This window comes from Scomber japonicus, chromosome 12, assembly GCF_027409825.1.
Source record: "Scomber japonicus isolate fScoJap1 chromosome 12, fScoJap1.pri, whole genome shotgun sequence".
Classification (NCBI taxonomy): domain Eukaryota; kingdom Metazoa; phylum Chordata; class Actinopteri; order Scombriformes; family Scombridae; genus Scomber; species Scomber japonicus.
In genome coordinates, this window is record NC_070589.1 from 11,751,113 (window position 1) to 11,763,886 (window position 12,774).

At 40.6% G+C, this 12,774-nt stretch overlaps 1 protein-coding gene across 1 annotated transcript in view; it reads right to left on the reverse strand.

The window, feature by feature from the left end:
* Positions 1 to 1,068: 1,068 nt before the first annotated feature.
* LOC128369100 (low-density lipoprotein receptor-related protein 8-like) overlaps positions 1,069 to 12,774 on the reverse strand; it is a 29,497-nt gene continuing 17,791 nt past the window's right edge. Inside the window, exons 8-14 of the mRNA XM_053330066.1 lie at positions 11,365 to 11,483; positions 10,789 to 10,928; positions 8,527 to 8,668; positions 7,616 to 7,768; positions 5,856 to 6,143; positions 4,787 to 4,855; positions 1,069 to 3,644 (exon numbers count right to left, since the gene is read on the reverse strand). Of these exons, the coding sequence (XP_053186041.1) occupies positions 3,304 to 3,644; positions 4,787 to 4,855; positions 5,856 to 6,143; positions 7,616 to 7,768; positions 8,527 to 8,668; positions 10,789 to 10,928; positions 11,365 to 11,483 (1,252 nt within the window). The 3' untranslated portion in view covers positions 1,069 to 3,303. The remainder of the gene's footprint in view (positions 3,645 to 4,786; positions 4,856 to 5,855; positions 6,144 to 7,615; positions 7,769 to 8,526; positions 8,669 to 10,788; positions 10,929 to 11,364; positions 11,484 to 12,774) is intronic.

Consider the following 12,774-nt stretch of genomic DNA (forward strand, 5'->3'; position numbering starts at 1 on the left):
CACTACTCTTCGCAATGCTTCGTGAGATACTTTGAGTCCACTATATAGGGTATAAAAATTCCCACTATACATTTGCACAGCACTACAAAACGGCATACTCACTATATAGTGCACTATTAGGGTGTAGTGAGTGATTTCGGACACAGCCTATATCCAGTAGCTAATGGTGACTAAGGTTAGCTGATGTTAGCAAACTGAAGATTGACTGTATTTCTATGCAAATTACATTATTTAGACAGTTTGCAGACATTAACTATTCACTACATGCTAGCATGTCAAAAATAAATAAATAAATAAAAATCTCATTTCTTTATGACAAAAGAGAATCAAGATGTTAATACACTATTTGTTGTTTCTTGCCTTAAACAGGCAGAACTCCTCATCAAGTTAAATATGGTGATATGGCTAACCACTTAGCAGCCTATTTACACATCCAGCAGATCCGAAGCAACGTTAGCATTTATTAGAAGCTGTGTTTTCAGCCAATTGGTGAACACAAGGTTGGTCTCCATCAAATTAGCTGCCCCACTATGTCTACCAGCTAGCTGATTTGTCTGCTATTTTTGACAGGTAGTGTACAGTAAGTAAGTATGTTTTATCTGCTGTTGTTGGGTTTTACATTGGTTGGTTTGTTTTTTTAAAAAGGTACCTGCTGAGGCAGGAAACAAGGTTGATCAAAGCAGGGAGAATGAAGCGAAAGAGTAAAGTTGCTGGCGAAAAACCAAAACAATGAGCCAAAAGATGCTAAAATGCACTTTAGAGCTGCAAGGAACTGCAGAAGTGGATGATAATTCTCAGTGGGTTTGGCACCCAGAACAACTAAGTTCACATTTCAAATCGATCTATTGTCAATAAAAAAAAATTAATGATTTTAAGACCTTAAGTGCCAAAAAGTATTCACCGTGAGCAGTTGAATTGTGATATGTGTTATATTAGATCATATGTGGGTGAAAATGAAACAGTACACATTTGAGGAAATTTTCAGTCAGATTTTATATATCAATATATAGAGATATTCAAAAGTAATCCATTACAGAAAATCAAAAAGTGGAACCAGTTTGGTCGTAATACAGTTTTTCTTTGCATGTAAAGTAGCTGGCTGATCCCTGTCCTTTTCATGAAAAATACTGGAGAAGAATGAAAAAGTAAACAAAAAAGGCACAAATAAACAAAAATCAATCAACTCCTTAACACCAAGGTTGGGAAGCGTTACAAAGATGTGAGAGGCTTTTTGGGAGGGGACACCATGTTTTTTACGTGGGCTAACAAAGAAATAAGGGTTGCACACAAAATGATGCTAAATGATGCACAGCAAGAAACAACACAAACCACTTTGGTGGATAACTTGAATTTCTTACAATCAGGGAATGCAGTGCTCTCCTTTGTACAAATAAATTAATATACCTGTCAACACTTTATCTAAAATCTTATGTACATCATTTCTTTTACATAATTGTATAATACATTATCAAAAACCTTATGAAAACATATTTACAACTCAATGAATCAAAAAGCACCCTCAAAACTTCACTCCAGTGTCATACTCACTCTCCCAAACAAACACACACACATACACACTAGTTCATCCACGCACCGTGCACACCTTCATACAGTTTTCTTCCATGCAATACACAATACAGAAGGCATTCTAAGAGGGTTGTGCAACAAATAGCATACAAAACGGTCCAAATATGGCTGTGGGATGAATATTAGCACTCACATGCATAATAATGAACACACACGCGCACGCACACGCACACACACACGCACACACACACACACACACACACACACAAACACACCTACTCCTTTTAGGGTTTTATAAACGGAGTGTTAATGACAGGACTAAACCAGCATGAATAATGGGAGAAACATCTTCACTGACAGGACAAGTTGGTCTCAAACTCTTAACATCAGAGTCTGAATTTTGTTTTCTTTCATTACATCACATGACGAGCCTTTCTCATCATGCAGCCACCTGCTGGGCCCTCCCACATGGCACTATCCTAAACTGTCTACTCATATTTCGGCCATCTCAGGGGGAGAGCAGGCGTGGAATCTTTCTCGCTTTAGTGAATGCGTGTGCATGTATGTGCATGCGTATTTTGCCTGGAACAATGAATGGCTGCATTGTCAGTTGGTGAGCAATTATGCATGCTGTTTGTGTTTACCAAGGGCAAGTGCACACTGTCTCCTTCCTCTGGAGAACAACAGGAGTTTAGCTATCACTGTGCCCCATATGTATTTATGTGTGCATGTGTCACAGTCAAAAGTAGGTGATTAAATAATATTCATACCACTCGAGGATATTTGTCAACCACGTAACACTGTGGCCTTACTAAAAGCTGCAGTCTATTGCTTTTCTCATATCGTTTAACATCTAAAAAAAAGTCACAATAAAGAAAACAGAACTCCTGGGTTCTCTCTAAACTCACATCCTCTATGCACATAGAAAAAAAACCTAGTACGTCTCAATTTATTTCTCTCCAGTCTTCAAATCGGCTACTCTCCTTACACTCTGGGGTGTTGGAGGTCAAATAAAAATACAACCTCTCAAATCAACTGTATAAAACTGCACTCTGAAATATTAAGACAACTCACCCTTAAAGGCTAGCCTCTGAACCAGAGAGAAAGCTGAAAATGTGGGTGATAACCTTTCTTGAAAATAAATCAGATGAAAAACCTTCCGAAAAGAAAATCCATAGATGAAAATGTTAACCACAACAGACAGCTCCAAGTAATGACATTTATGATTGATTCTAACATGAACCTATACAGATTGTCCCACAACGCAGGTACTGTCCCAGTTTCAGAGCTCCTCCTTCCTAAACAGCGTTCCCAGAGCTCCATGCCCCCCTCCCCACCCAGGAATAACACAAAGCCCAAATTAATACATCAAGGACGAAACGCTTTCACTAGCCCGTCACACAAAATAGAAGACAAATGGCACACACCTCACTTAGTTATCAATGTAAAAGACAACTCAAAAGAGAAACCAGTCTGACTCTGTATTTCAGCTTAGTACGCATTAAGTATTCTGTAATTAATTCTCAGCAGAGAAAAAAAGAGCTGGCTTCAGCACTGAGAAGATATGAAACTATTTTTTGAGAAGAATCATGTTCATCTTATTAATGCTGTTTTTCATATGGAAATTGGCATAGGACACGGCTGTGAATGGCTGCATGTAACACATGATGATATGTTGTTCCTCCCTTCAGCAAACTCAGTCCAAGTGACCCCTGACCTCACTGTGTGTGCGTGTGCCTGAGCGGCCATCTTTCCCCGGAAGCAACCCCCTTTGGGTCACTTCGCAGTAGAGAGCATGGGCTGCTCCGTATACCAGTGAGTCCCTGGGTCTGGCATGCTGCCGCCAAGTGGCAGGGCGATAAACTGTGGGCACGTGCCACCTCCCGCTCCCACAACTCCCATGCCGACGCCCTGCGGGTACGGGTGGTGGTGCGCGTGGTGCCCCATGCCGTCAGTCCGCCCGATGTGGATCTCATCTTCTTCTCCTTCGCCAGTGGTCTTGCGGTAGACAGGGTTGTCGAAGTTCATGCTCTTTGTAGAGTTGCGCCGCCAGTTGCGCCACACCAGGTAGACTCCGGCACAGACCAGGCCAAACACCACTGTGGCAACGATAGGAACTGCATGCGTTTAACACACAGCGGCAGGGACATGGGAAGGGGGGGAGCGTTAACGAGGCATAACAAGTCCATGGCATGAAATGACAGGCACAGAGAGGAGCAGAACAGGCATGCGGGGGAAGGAGAGGGTGGTGAGGGCAGTGATAGAGAGGTTGTGTGTGTGTGTGTGTGTGTGTGTATGGGTGCACGCTTGGGTAAACATCGGTTCAAATTCTGGTCATACACCAAATGTTTACAGATTTTAAACACAGACTCTAAATTAGTCGCGCAAAGCACCATTAGGGGACTGGCTATGGAGTAAATTAGTTTTAAACTATCACAGCTGAGAAAAAATTAAAGTATCATATTACATCACATTTCATCCACAGCAAATCTGCCCTTGAATAAGCCATTTAATAATGCTTTATTAAATTACACCAATAAAGCTTTCATGCTTTATTTAATGTTTTTTTTTAAATCCTGTTCTGCCTGTTCACCTTATGAAGTATATAATAAGGACAGCCAATCTGAACTAAGTGGCTGGTTCATTTTGTTCACATTAATTCACTTCATTGTTGTGTATTGTTGTATATGTTTTGCTTGTTAATACTTCAACCTATGGATGCACAGAGGAAGAACCTGTAGTAAAATTTCCTTCACATACAGTTGGTTTTCCTGAAGTCTTTATATTCCTATTAGAAGTGGTGTCAAAGCATGAGCTGCTTTACTCGAGAGGAAAACGTTCCCAAGGGAAATGATTATTGTAATCAAATGGTATTCTTATTTAAAAGAGTCTGTTATATTACTTAGAGTAAAAGTGATACTGATTTGAGTGAAGCAGCTCAACCCCTTAGTGTGCTCTGACTGAGATAAAAGGTCTACTCACATGGAGTCCTCTGGCTGTAGCAGCACCCAACACAACAGCACAGTGTGAAGTGAATAATGCAGTGTGGCAGCGATGTCAGATGTACAGAAAATGACTCCTGAGAGACCTCAGTGAGGAAGACCTGAGGGCCAGGCTTCTCTCATCCTGCCACAGCAGGGTCAGTGTGAATGGACTACAAAGTGGCCGTCGGCAGCAGGTAGACAGCAGTTTTACGCAGCCATGCAGGCCTTCTAGTATGGACGGACAAACACAGACAAAGAGGCTTCGGGTGACTTACCGATGGGGATGACCACTCCCAAAACAGCCACTGTCAGGTTCTCGCCCAGGAGAAAATGCTCACTTCCAGCTGAAGAGAGACATGAAACGGGGTGAGAGGACAGAGGAGTTAGGGCGAGTGGAAGAAAAGACACCGGAGCAAGGGAGGATAAGAGTGAGAAAGCACAAGGGATGAAAAAAAAAATGTGTGAGAAACAGAGTGAGCGATAAGCAGGGGAAGCAAGAAAGGAGAGCCGGTGGAAGAGAAGGGAGATAAAACACAGAGGCGGGGAGTGGGTGATCATGCGTGCACAGCCGTGAGTGTTTTACAAAGAGAGACAGATATGAGAAAAAGAAGGTGGAAAAATGAAAAAGGGAGAAGAAATTGATGAGTTGGTTGGCATTTGCCAGAGTGTGGTCCCATTGTGAGACCCAGGTGCTGGCATTGTGACCTTGACACTACTCCTTGCCTTTTAAAGTTCATCCATCAACTCCAGCACCACCTTACAGCTCACACTCATAAACATACCACATACTTACTAAAACACTTACAGTGTTAATGCACACCTACACAGGTAGACATGTCTACATCCCACACAGAGCACAATTTATAGAGGTAAAGGCGATATTTTCAAAGCGACAAGTCACCATCCATCACTCCTATTAAAGTCAGTTGAACCTGGTTGTTGGGGCTTATAGATACCTTAAAGATAGATATCTCACTTTAATGTCGTAATTACAAAGAGGGTGAGGTTGTTAGCTTCATAATGAGTGTGAGTAGGACCAGAGGATGTGGTCCTCCACAGTAGATGAGGACACTAAGGTGAAAGTGCCGCTTTATCAGAGGACTGCACCCCATCTACTGTTAATTTCTGAATGGGCCAATCTGCCCCATATGAGGTCAAATGAGAATGTTAATTGCATACAGTTGGGCTGGAGGTGCTGAGGCGATAAATCGAGAAACTTTAATAAAAGAATGTGACTGTGAATCTGTGTATCTGCGGTATCTCTAAATGAGAGTTATTTCCAGTATTTGCAAAGGCATTGTCAGCATATTCACATACAGTCAGAATTGATTATAATTTTCTTACAGTGTTGTGAGACGCTGCTGTCCCCTGCAGGTGTGGTGGAGACGACCATAACGGTGGCAGTAGAGTGCGATCCCAGCGCCTTCGACTCCTGCGACGATACAGACTTGAGTGTGCTGATGGGGGTGAGGGACTCAGGGGAGGCGGAGGGAGCTGTGGTCAAGTGGGGGGTGGCGTCCGCCTGTGATACTCCCCCTGAGGGCGGTGGGAAGTCCTCAGCAACGGTCGCTCTGATGCCAGGTGTAATCTCAGAAGGTGAGGACGTTGCTGACATGTCATTTCTTGGTGCTGCTACAAGGACAGAATAAAAGGAGAAAACTTTAACTTAAGACACTGAATTATTAAAAATGTTTATGCCCCTGAAACTTGAATTTTCTCTATGAAATGAAAGGGGTTTAGAGTAAGGCTGGCTACAGTTTTTTATTTAAAGTGCAGGAATGAGAGAAGTATCAATCTTCAAATGTAACTTTCAGCAATAAAGCAAATAACTGTCTTTGAACAATTCCTCTGGGGATTCATGACTAAATAAGTAATCCTCAATGTTTAAATGCTGGAAAAACATCCTTGCATATTATTCATTAAGAGCTTATTACAAAAACTTCAATCTGCCTCATCAGGGTGTGGTTTGATGATATTTGATTGGCAGTGACTTGCCATACACAAACAACTGTCACCACATTTTAACTAAAATGAACTTCTTCAAACCAGATGGTTGAACACAGATAAAAAACTGTTCTGTGTTCACATATTCACTATTCACCGATATTTTAGTTATTTGATATATGGTTGTCTATTGTTATTGGCTCAATGTTGCTGTAGGATCCATATAGAAACAAATTCAAACATCACATTAATGCACTTGTTCTTTTTTATACAGGACTTTATATAGTAACATTAACATAAATTCAATATATACCATTTCACATATTCCTGTTTATCATCATTGTAAATACAACTAATCTCTGTTCTGTTCAAAGCAGCTGTCTTTTCCCCTGGGGAGACACGATAGCATGTATATCATATATTATAATGCAATGTGATACAACATTATGAGATTATATAAATGCAGTTGTCCCAGGATGTTGTGATGAATTGCACCATAGCCCATGTTATTGTATTCACTTCCTCTACGTGTTGCTTAGCAACAGTCTTTTTTAATTGCAAGTTCAATAACTGCGTTGCCTGGAGGAAGCTTATTCAATAATAAATTATTAATTATCACCTACTACAAATAAAATATTTATTGATTTGTTCCCCAGTGATAAAATACATTAATCATAAGTCATTTCAGAGCAGCAAACTGTTTCAGGCAGTTCAATTTGCTCGTCAAGTGCTTACAAACTTGTACTTGAATTAAAAACGTTTAATAACTGTTAAATGACTTTCACAAATTATTATTCATAGATTATATCAAAATATGTTTCCTTATTAACCTCATTAGGCACATCAAATTATTTATACTGAGCTGGTAATAATAAAATGTGAAAACTGTGGAAGATTATGAAGTTATACATTTTTAAGCATGATTTCCCAGATGAACCTAAAATGCAATTCAGTTCAGTGTTATAATGTGTATTTTTATTTTTGCTCTGTGGCTTTTTATTATAAACACATACAGACACTCTACATTACACAAAATGAGCTTTGAGCTGGGTAGAAACTGATTATTGACGCGGCAAGCCCTATGGCGCTCTGCCCAACAAATCCCCTCAGGTGCTATTGATTACCCAATATTCTCAATTACCATTCATAAACGTCCTCACCTGCTACACAGCCCCTCATATCAGGCCCCAGGTCCTGTCCGTCGGGGCAGGCGCATGTGTATTTAGGAGAGTGTTCTGTAATCTGCGGCGCCTTAAGACACAAGTACTCGCAGCCTCCGTTAGCCACACTACCCAGATTACAGCTGTCTGGGCCTGGAGACAGTAACAGAGAGAAAAACACATACTGTAAATAAGATTATCACTTATTCAACATGGCGAGATAGAGAGAGTCGGATGGAGACAGAAGAAGATGCAGTACTTTATTGTTCTCCGCTGTGAATTCCCTTTAAACAAAGCCTATTATGTCGTGTAAACAAGATCTAAAAGGATAAAAACAATAAAATCTGGCAACATACAGACACTTGGAGTTTATTTCACTACTGTGCCAGGTACAACTCTACTGTGTTCATCCTAAAGTCTTACTCAAATACAAACTAAGAGACATGTTCCTGTATGGATATTGAATTGGAAAGATGGTGATGAAATACAGTGAAAGATTAGAATATTAACAGGCGTGACGATGCACTGGATAGTAAGAATAAAAAGAGACAGGCGGGCAGCGATAGATATGGAAACTGACACGCTGAAAAGGAAACACGGAGACGAGCAAAGCCATCACATTTATGATTAAGCGCTCAGTTCCGTTCAATTCAAATCTGGATTGTCCTGTAAGAGAAAACTGGCTTGGAGGCAGGGCTTTGACAGATGTGTGAATGTACCGCGGCTCCCGACGCTTTGATCGCTCTACCACGTTCACACGCCTCGCCATCATTTATTCACGTGCCTGAGATGACAGGGACCTGCTGAGGATTGGTCACAGAGATACGACTCAGCTCTCGCAGTCACAGCGTTGGGAGGAAACTGTGAGACGACACATGAACTGACAACGCTCACACATACTGTGCACGCACCTTGCGGCTGTCTGAGCTGGTGGAAGACCACAATGTCGTGGGGGTCGTTGAGGTTTTCAGCCAGGGTGTGGATGTCTTGTCCAGTCAGCCTGTTGACCATGAAGACTGCCGCCCTGTCTCTGTCTGTCCAGTAGATACGATCCTACACACAGGGAGAGTCATTGCTTTAATAAGAGTAGATATTTTACAGCATCTACAGTATACAGCATGAAGCAAAATGTACTGACAATGCATTATAACTGAGGTCATTTTCTGGAAGTTGTTCGTGTAAGGAAGTCTTCAAATTGAGAGAAAATGTACTAAAAATGAGTCATCTTATTGTGCGTACAGGAGACTGATGAGGGCTGAAACGAACAGAGGAGCTGTGGAATAAAACATGAGTGCAGATGATTGAAAAGACTGTGACTTACACACAGAGAGAGAGCGCAAAGACAAAGGAAGGATGCTGGGAGATTAAACAGGCCAAACAGCTGGCAACGCTGGCTTAGAGAGCTCATTATTCCAATATATTTGATAAAAAAGAATGAAAAGGAAGTTACAGCACAAGAAAGATGCACTGGTAAATATTTGTTGCCACATAAAATCTAATTCATTACTTTTTCAAAAGAAAGAGTGCTACTGATAATTCAGCTTTTAAATTATTTAAATTGATCAAACTTTAGGATTCAAATGTTTCCTATTTAGATCAAATACAGCTGAGAGGAATTATTTTTAACCATGGCTAATTAATTTGTTTGCTTTGTTTCCCTGTTCACTCCCTCAGCAGTTTACAAAGACACAGTTACAGACAGGAGATGGTATTTTTTGCAGTTGCCTTAGAAACTGCAGGCTAATCTCTAGCGAATGGTGAGACAATAAGCCTCGCCACACAAGTGTATGTGTGTGTGTGTTTGTTTTGAGTCAGTCACTGAGACAAAATGAGATGGTAATGTGAGGTACACCACAACAAGCTCCATTCAATAACACTGATGTGTATGTTCAAGAGAACGGCTCACATCCTGAACAAGAAGGTCACCTTGTACTCACAACAGGGCAGAGAGCAGAGAAGCCTCGGATCGATTATGTATTACACCGGAGGGTATCTATCATCATTTCCCTGAGATACACTACAGTGCTGGCTGTATAGTGGACCAACAGTACAGAGTAACAGTAGAGTAAAAAACAAATCCTCAAGGTTATGCAATGGATGGATTGGAATTTTGAACCACTGTAAGAGCAGAAAAAAAAATTCTGTCGCAAGAAAGTGTTCTAGTTCAAGTCTGGCCTGTTGCTTCTGTCACATTAGAGAGGCTTAGTGTTCTGAAAGTCACCCAGGACAAGTTTTCCGGCCCCTCAGCTCCCAAATATAATTCAAATGGAAGTAGATATTTTAAAGAATCAATCACTGCAGCTGAATAAAGTCTGAGTTCCCTCTGGGTGGAGTCCCACTGTGGAGTAGGCCACTAGGGTGATGTCATTACCACCCATTTGGGACTTTGCCGCAGTAGTAACAAACACAAACGTTTGTGCACAACATTATGAACACACACTCAAGTTCGTACAGCTATCCTTTTCAAGACCTTGCATTGACTTCCATTCATTCATTGCAACCCAAATTCTAACCTAACCTCAACCTAATCTCAATTCAAACTTTACCCAGAACCTTAAACAGGACTTCAGAAATGATGTTTGCCTCATTAGGAGTGGGTTTTGGTCCATGGGGACTATTGGTCTCAACCAGGTTGGTTTATACTGGTTCCAATAAAGCATGCACAAAAACATGCACACATAAAATACAAACCACAAAGCAGTGAATTTACTTTGCTGTTTGGAAAAGAATAATATGTAAGGGTGTTTTCACAGCTGTAGTTCGGTTCACTTGATCCAAGTCAAAAACCGAACATTGTTGTCTTCTAGTTCAGGTCCTGTTCAGTTTCACATTGGCTTGTAAATTATAAGCATTAAGCCTATAGATCAAATGGTAACGCTGATTGGACAGTTTTGGCGGCTGCATCATCAGCGCTGCAATAAAAGAGGCTGACCACACACAAGGACACACACAGGCTGAGCATTTAGTAAATTGCATTTAACAGCAATTACATTCTAACCCCCAGTCACACCGCAGGCCCCCACGAGGATAATGAGAGAGATGGAGATATGATGAGTTGTGGGAGGCTGGATGATCTCACGGACAGCTGCCCAAAATCCTTGAAATCTATTGCTGAGTGCTGCAATATGAGGGGCTGAATCTATAAAGAGACATACACACTAACACACACCAACCTCAAAAACAGCCACAGCGTAGGGATGTCCCAGTCTCTCTGCAGATGCCAAGTGTGTTCTCCGGTGAGCTCCGTTCAGGTCCACACTGGCGATGAGGTGCAGCTTTGAATCTACCCAGTACAGACGCCTGTTGGCTACATCTGAGAAACACACACACACAAACACACAGATGGGGACGTTCCTAAGCTGAGCAGAAATTGATTGTCTTCATGGTAAGCACTCATGCACTCTGACCAACAAATCCCTTCAGGTGATATTGATTATGTTTTAAAATGTCAGATTCTCACGATTACACCACTGCAATTTTGACTGTGTCGATCCATGCAAGATCTGTAACACCTCAAAAACCATTCCCAAAGCAAATATTAAAACTTTATTAATCTTTTTTTTTTCTTTTCATTTTAACATTTAGCCATACTATTTCAATTACGTTCGACCTTTACCGACAATGTGTTGATCGAGTTTTCAGAACTTTGATTCAGGCACATTTATCAAAACTAAACAAATGACTAAAAAGTGTGAAATGCAGTATGGTATGTAAGAAGAGTTGAAAAACAGCTCTCGTCCTCCGCTTACCTAGAGTGATACCATTGGGCCATTCAATATTATCAGCCACTAGCACCTGTCGGTCCACTCCATTCATCCCGGCCTTCTCTATCTTGGCTCTCGTGCCCCAGTCTGACCAGTACATAAAGCTGGGTGGAACAAAGAAAGCGTTATCACTGTGTTAACACGGAGAGCTCATGATGGTTTGTGCTGCAGAGGAAATAATCATATTATAGTGCACAAGCCACAAATAGCTTCTGTTTTTTTTTCTAGCCTAATCATTCCAGTCTAATAATTAATGATATTATCATCACTCTGGTGACATTGTCTTACTAAGCAGTCACTGTTGTGTCCATTTTCCTCTTTTATGTTTTTGATGAAGTTTCTATAGACTTTCTTTATTTTGACTGTTCAGCCTGATGCTCCCATTAACCATGTGGCTGATTAACTAAAATTATGCCACAGCTTTTTAGGCACTAATGAGACAGATTTGATTCTTTTATATTTAACATTTTTGTTAACACTGACAAGATGACCAAATACAGCAACGCTGCTAAAAATATAATTTAATGTCTGGTTGTTTAGACAGACACATACAAGTGGAGATTTGACTTACAGACAGAAAGCTGTTCCTCACTGATTTCTCTCTCTCTCTCTCTCTCTTGTCACATATTAGTAGTAGTTTGTCTATTGGGACCATATACAGTGTCTGATATACTGTACCAGAGTTAGCTTATAGCTCATTTTCATCTGCAGTCCTTTCAGTAGGTGTATTACATATTAAAACATGACAGCACAATAACAAACAGTACAAAGCAAAAAACACATAGGGCACATACAAACACAATAGTGCATAATGTGATAATGTTATTAGATAATATTACTTATTGTACTCTGCACAGCATTCTGTGTATGTGTTAAGTAGTAATCTCGTGTGTATGAGGTTCTTTTAAGTTTGAAGAATGACCAAAATGTTCCCTCACTGATCTTTTATAATGTGGAGTAGATGAGCACACCCAATAAACTTCAAACAAGCGTTGGACCAAAGAAACAATGTAAAAAGGAGAGATAAGGCTCCGCACATTGCAGCTCCCTAAGATGCAATTTAATGAGACATCCACCAGTGACGTTTCCAGTTACTTGTTCTTCTTCAGGGTGATCTTTTATAAGTCTTTTTTTGGTAATTAAATCACTGACCTCTGACAAGTTCACTGTTACCATTTCCTTTCATGCTGATTTTGCCCTTGTGGGAGGAGTACATTATATAATTGCAGTTCCAAAACACTTTTATTGGTTTCTTCCACTAATATTCAAGTTTATTATCACATGATTTGCATTTCTTTGTGTGCTGTAGATTTCCAGACCAGCATTAGACATATCTTAAACAGCCCATTAAGATATAAACACGCAAACATCTGCTGTGATGGTTGTGATTTGCAG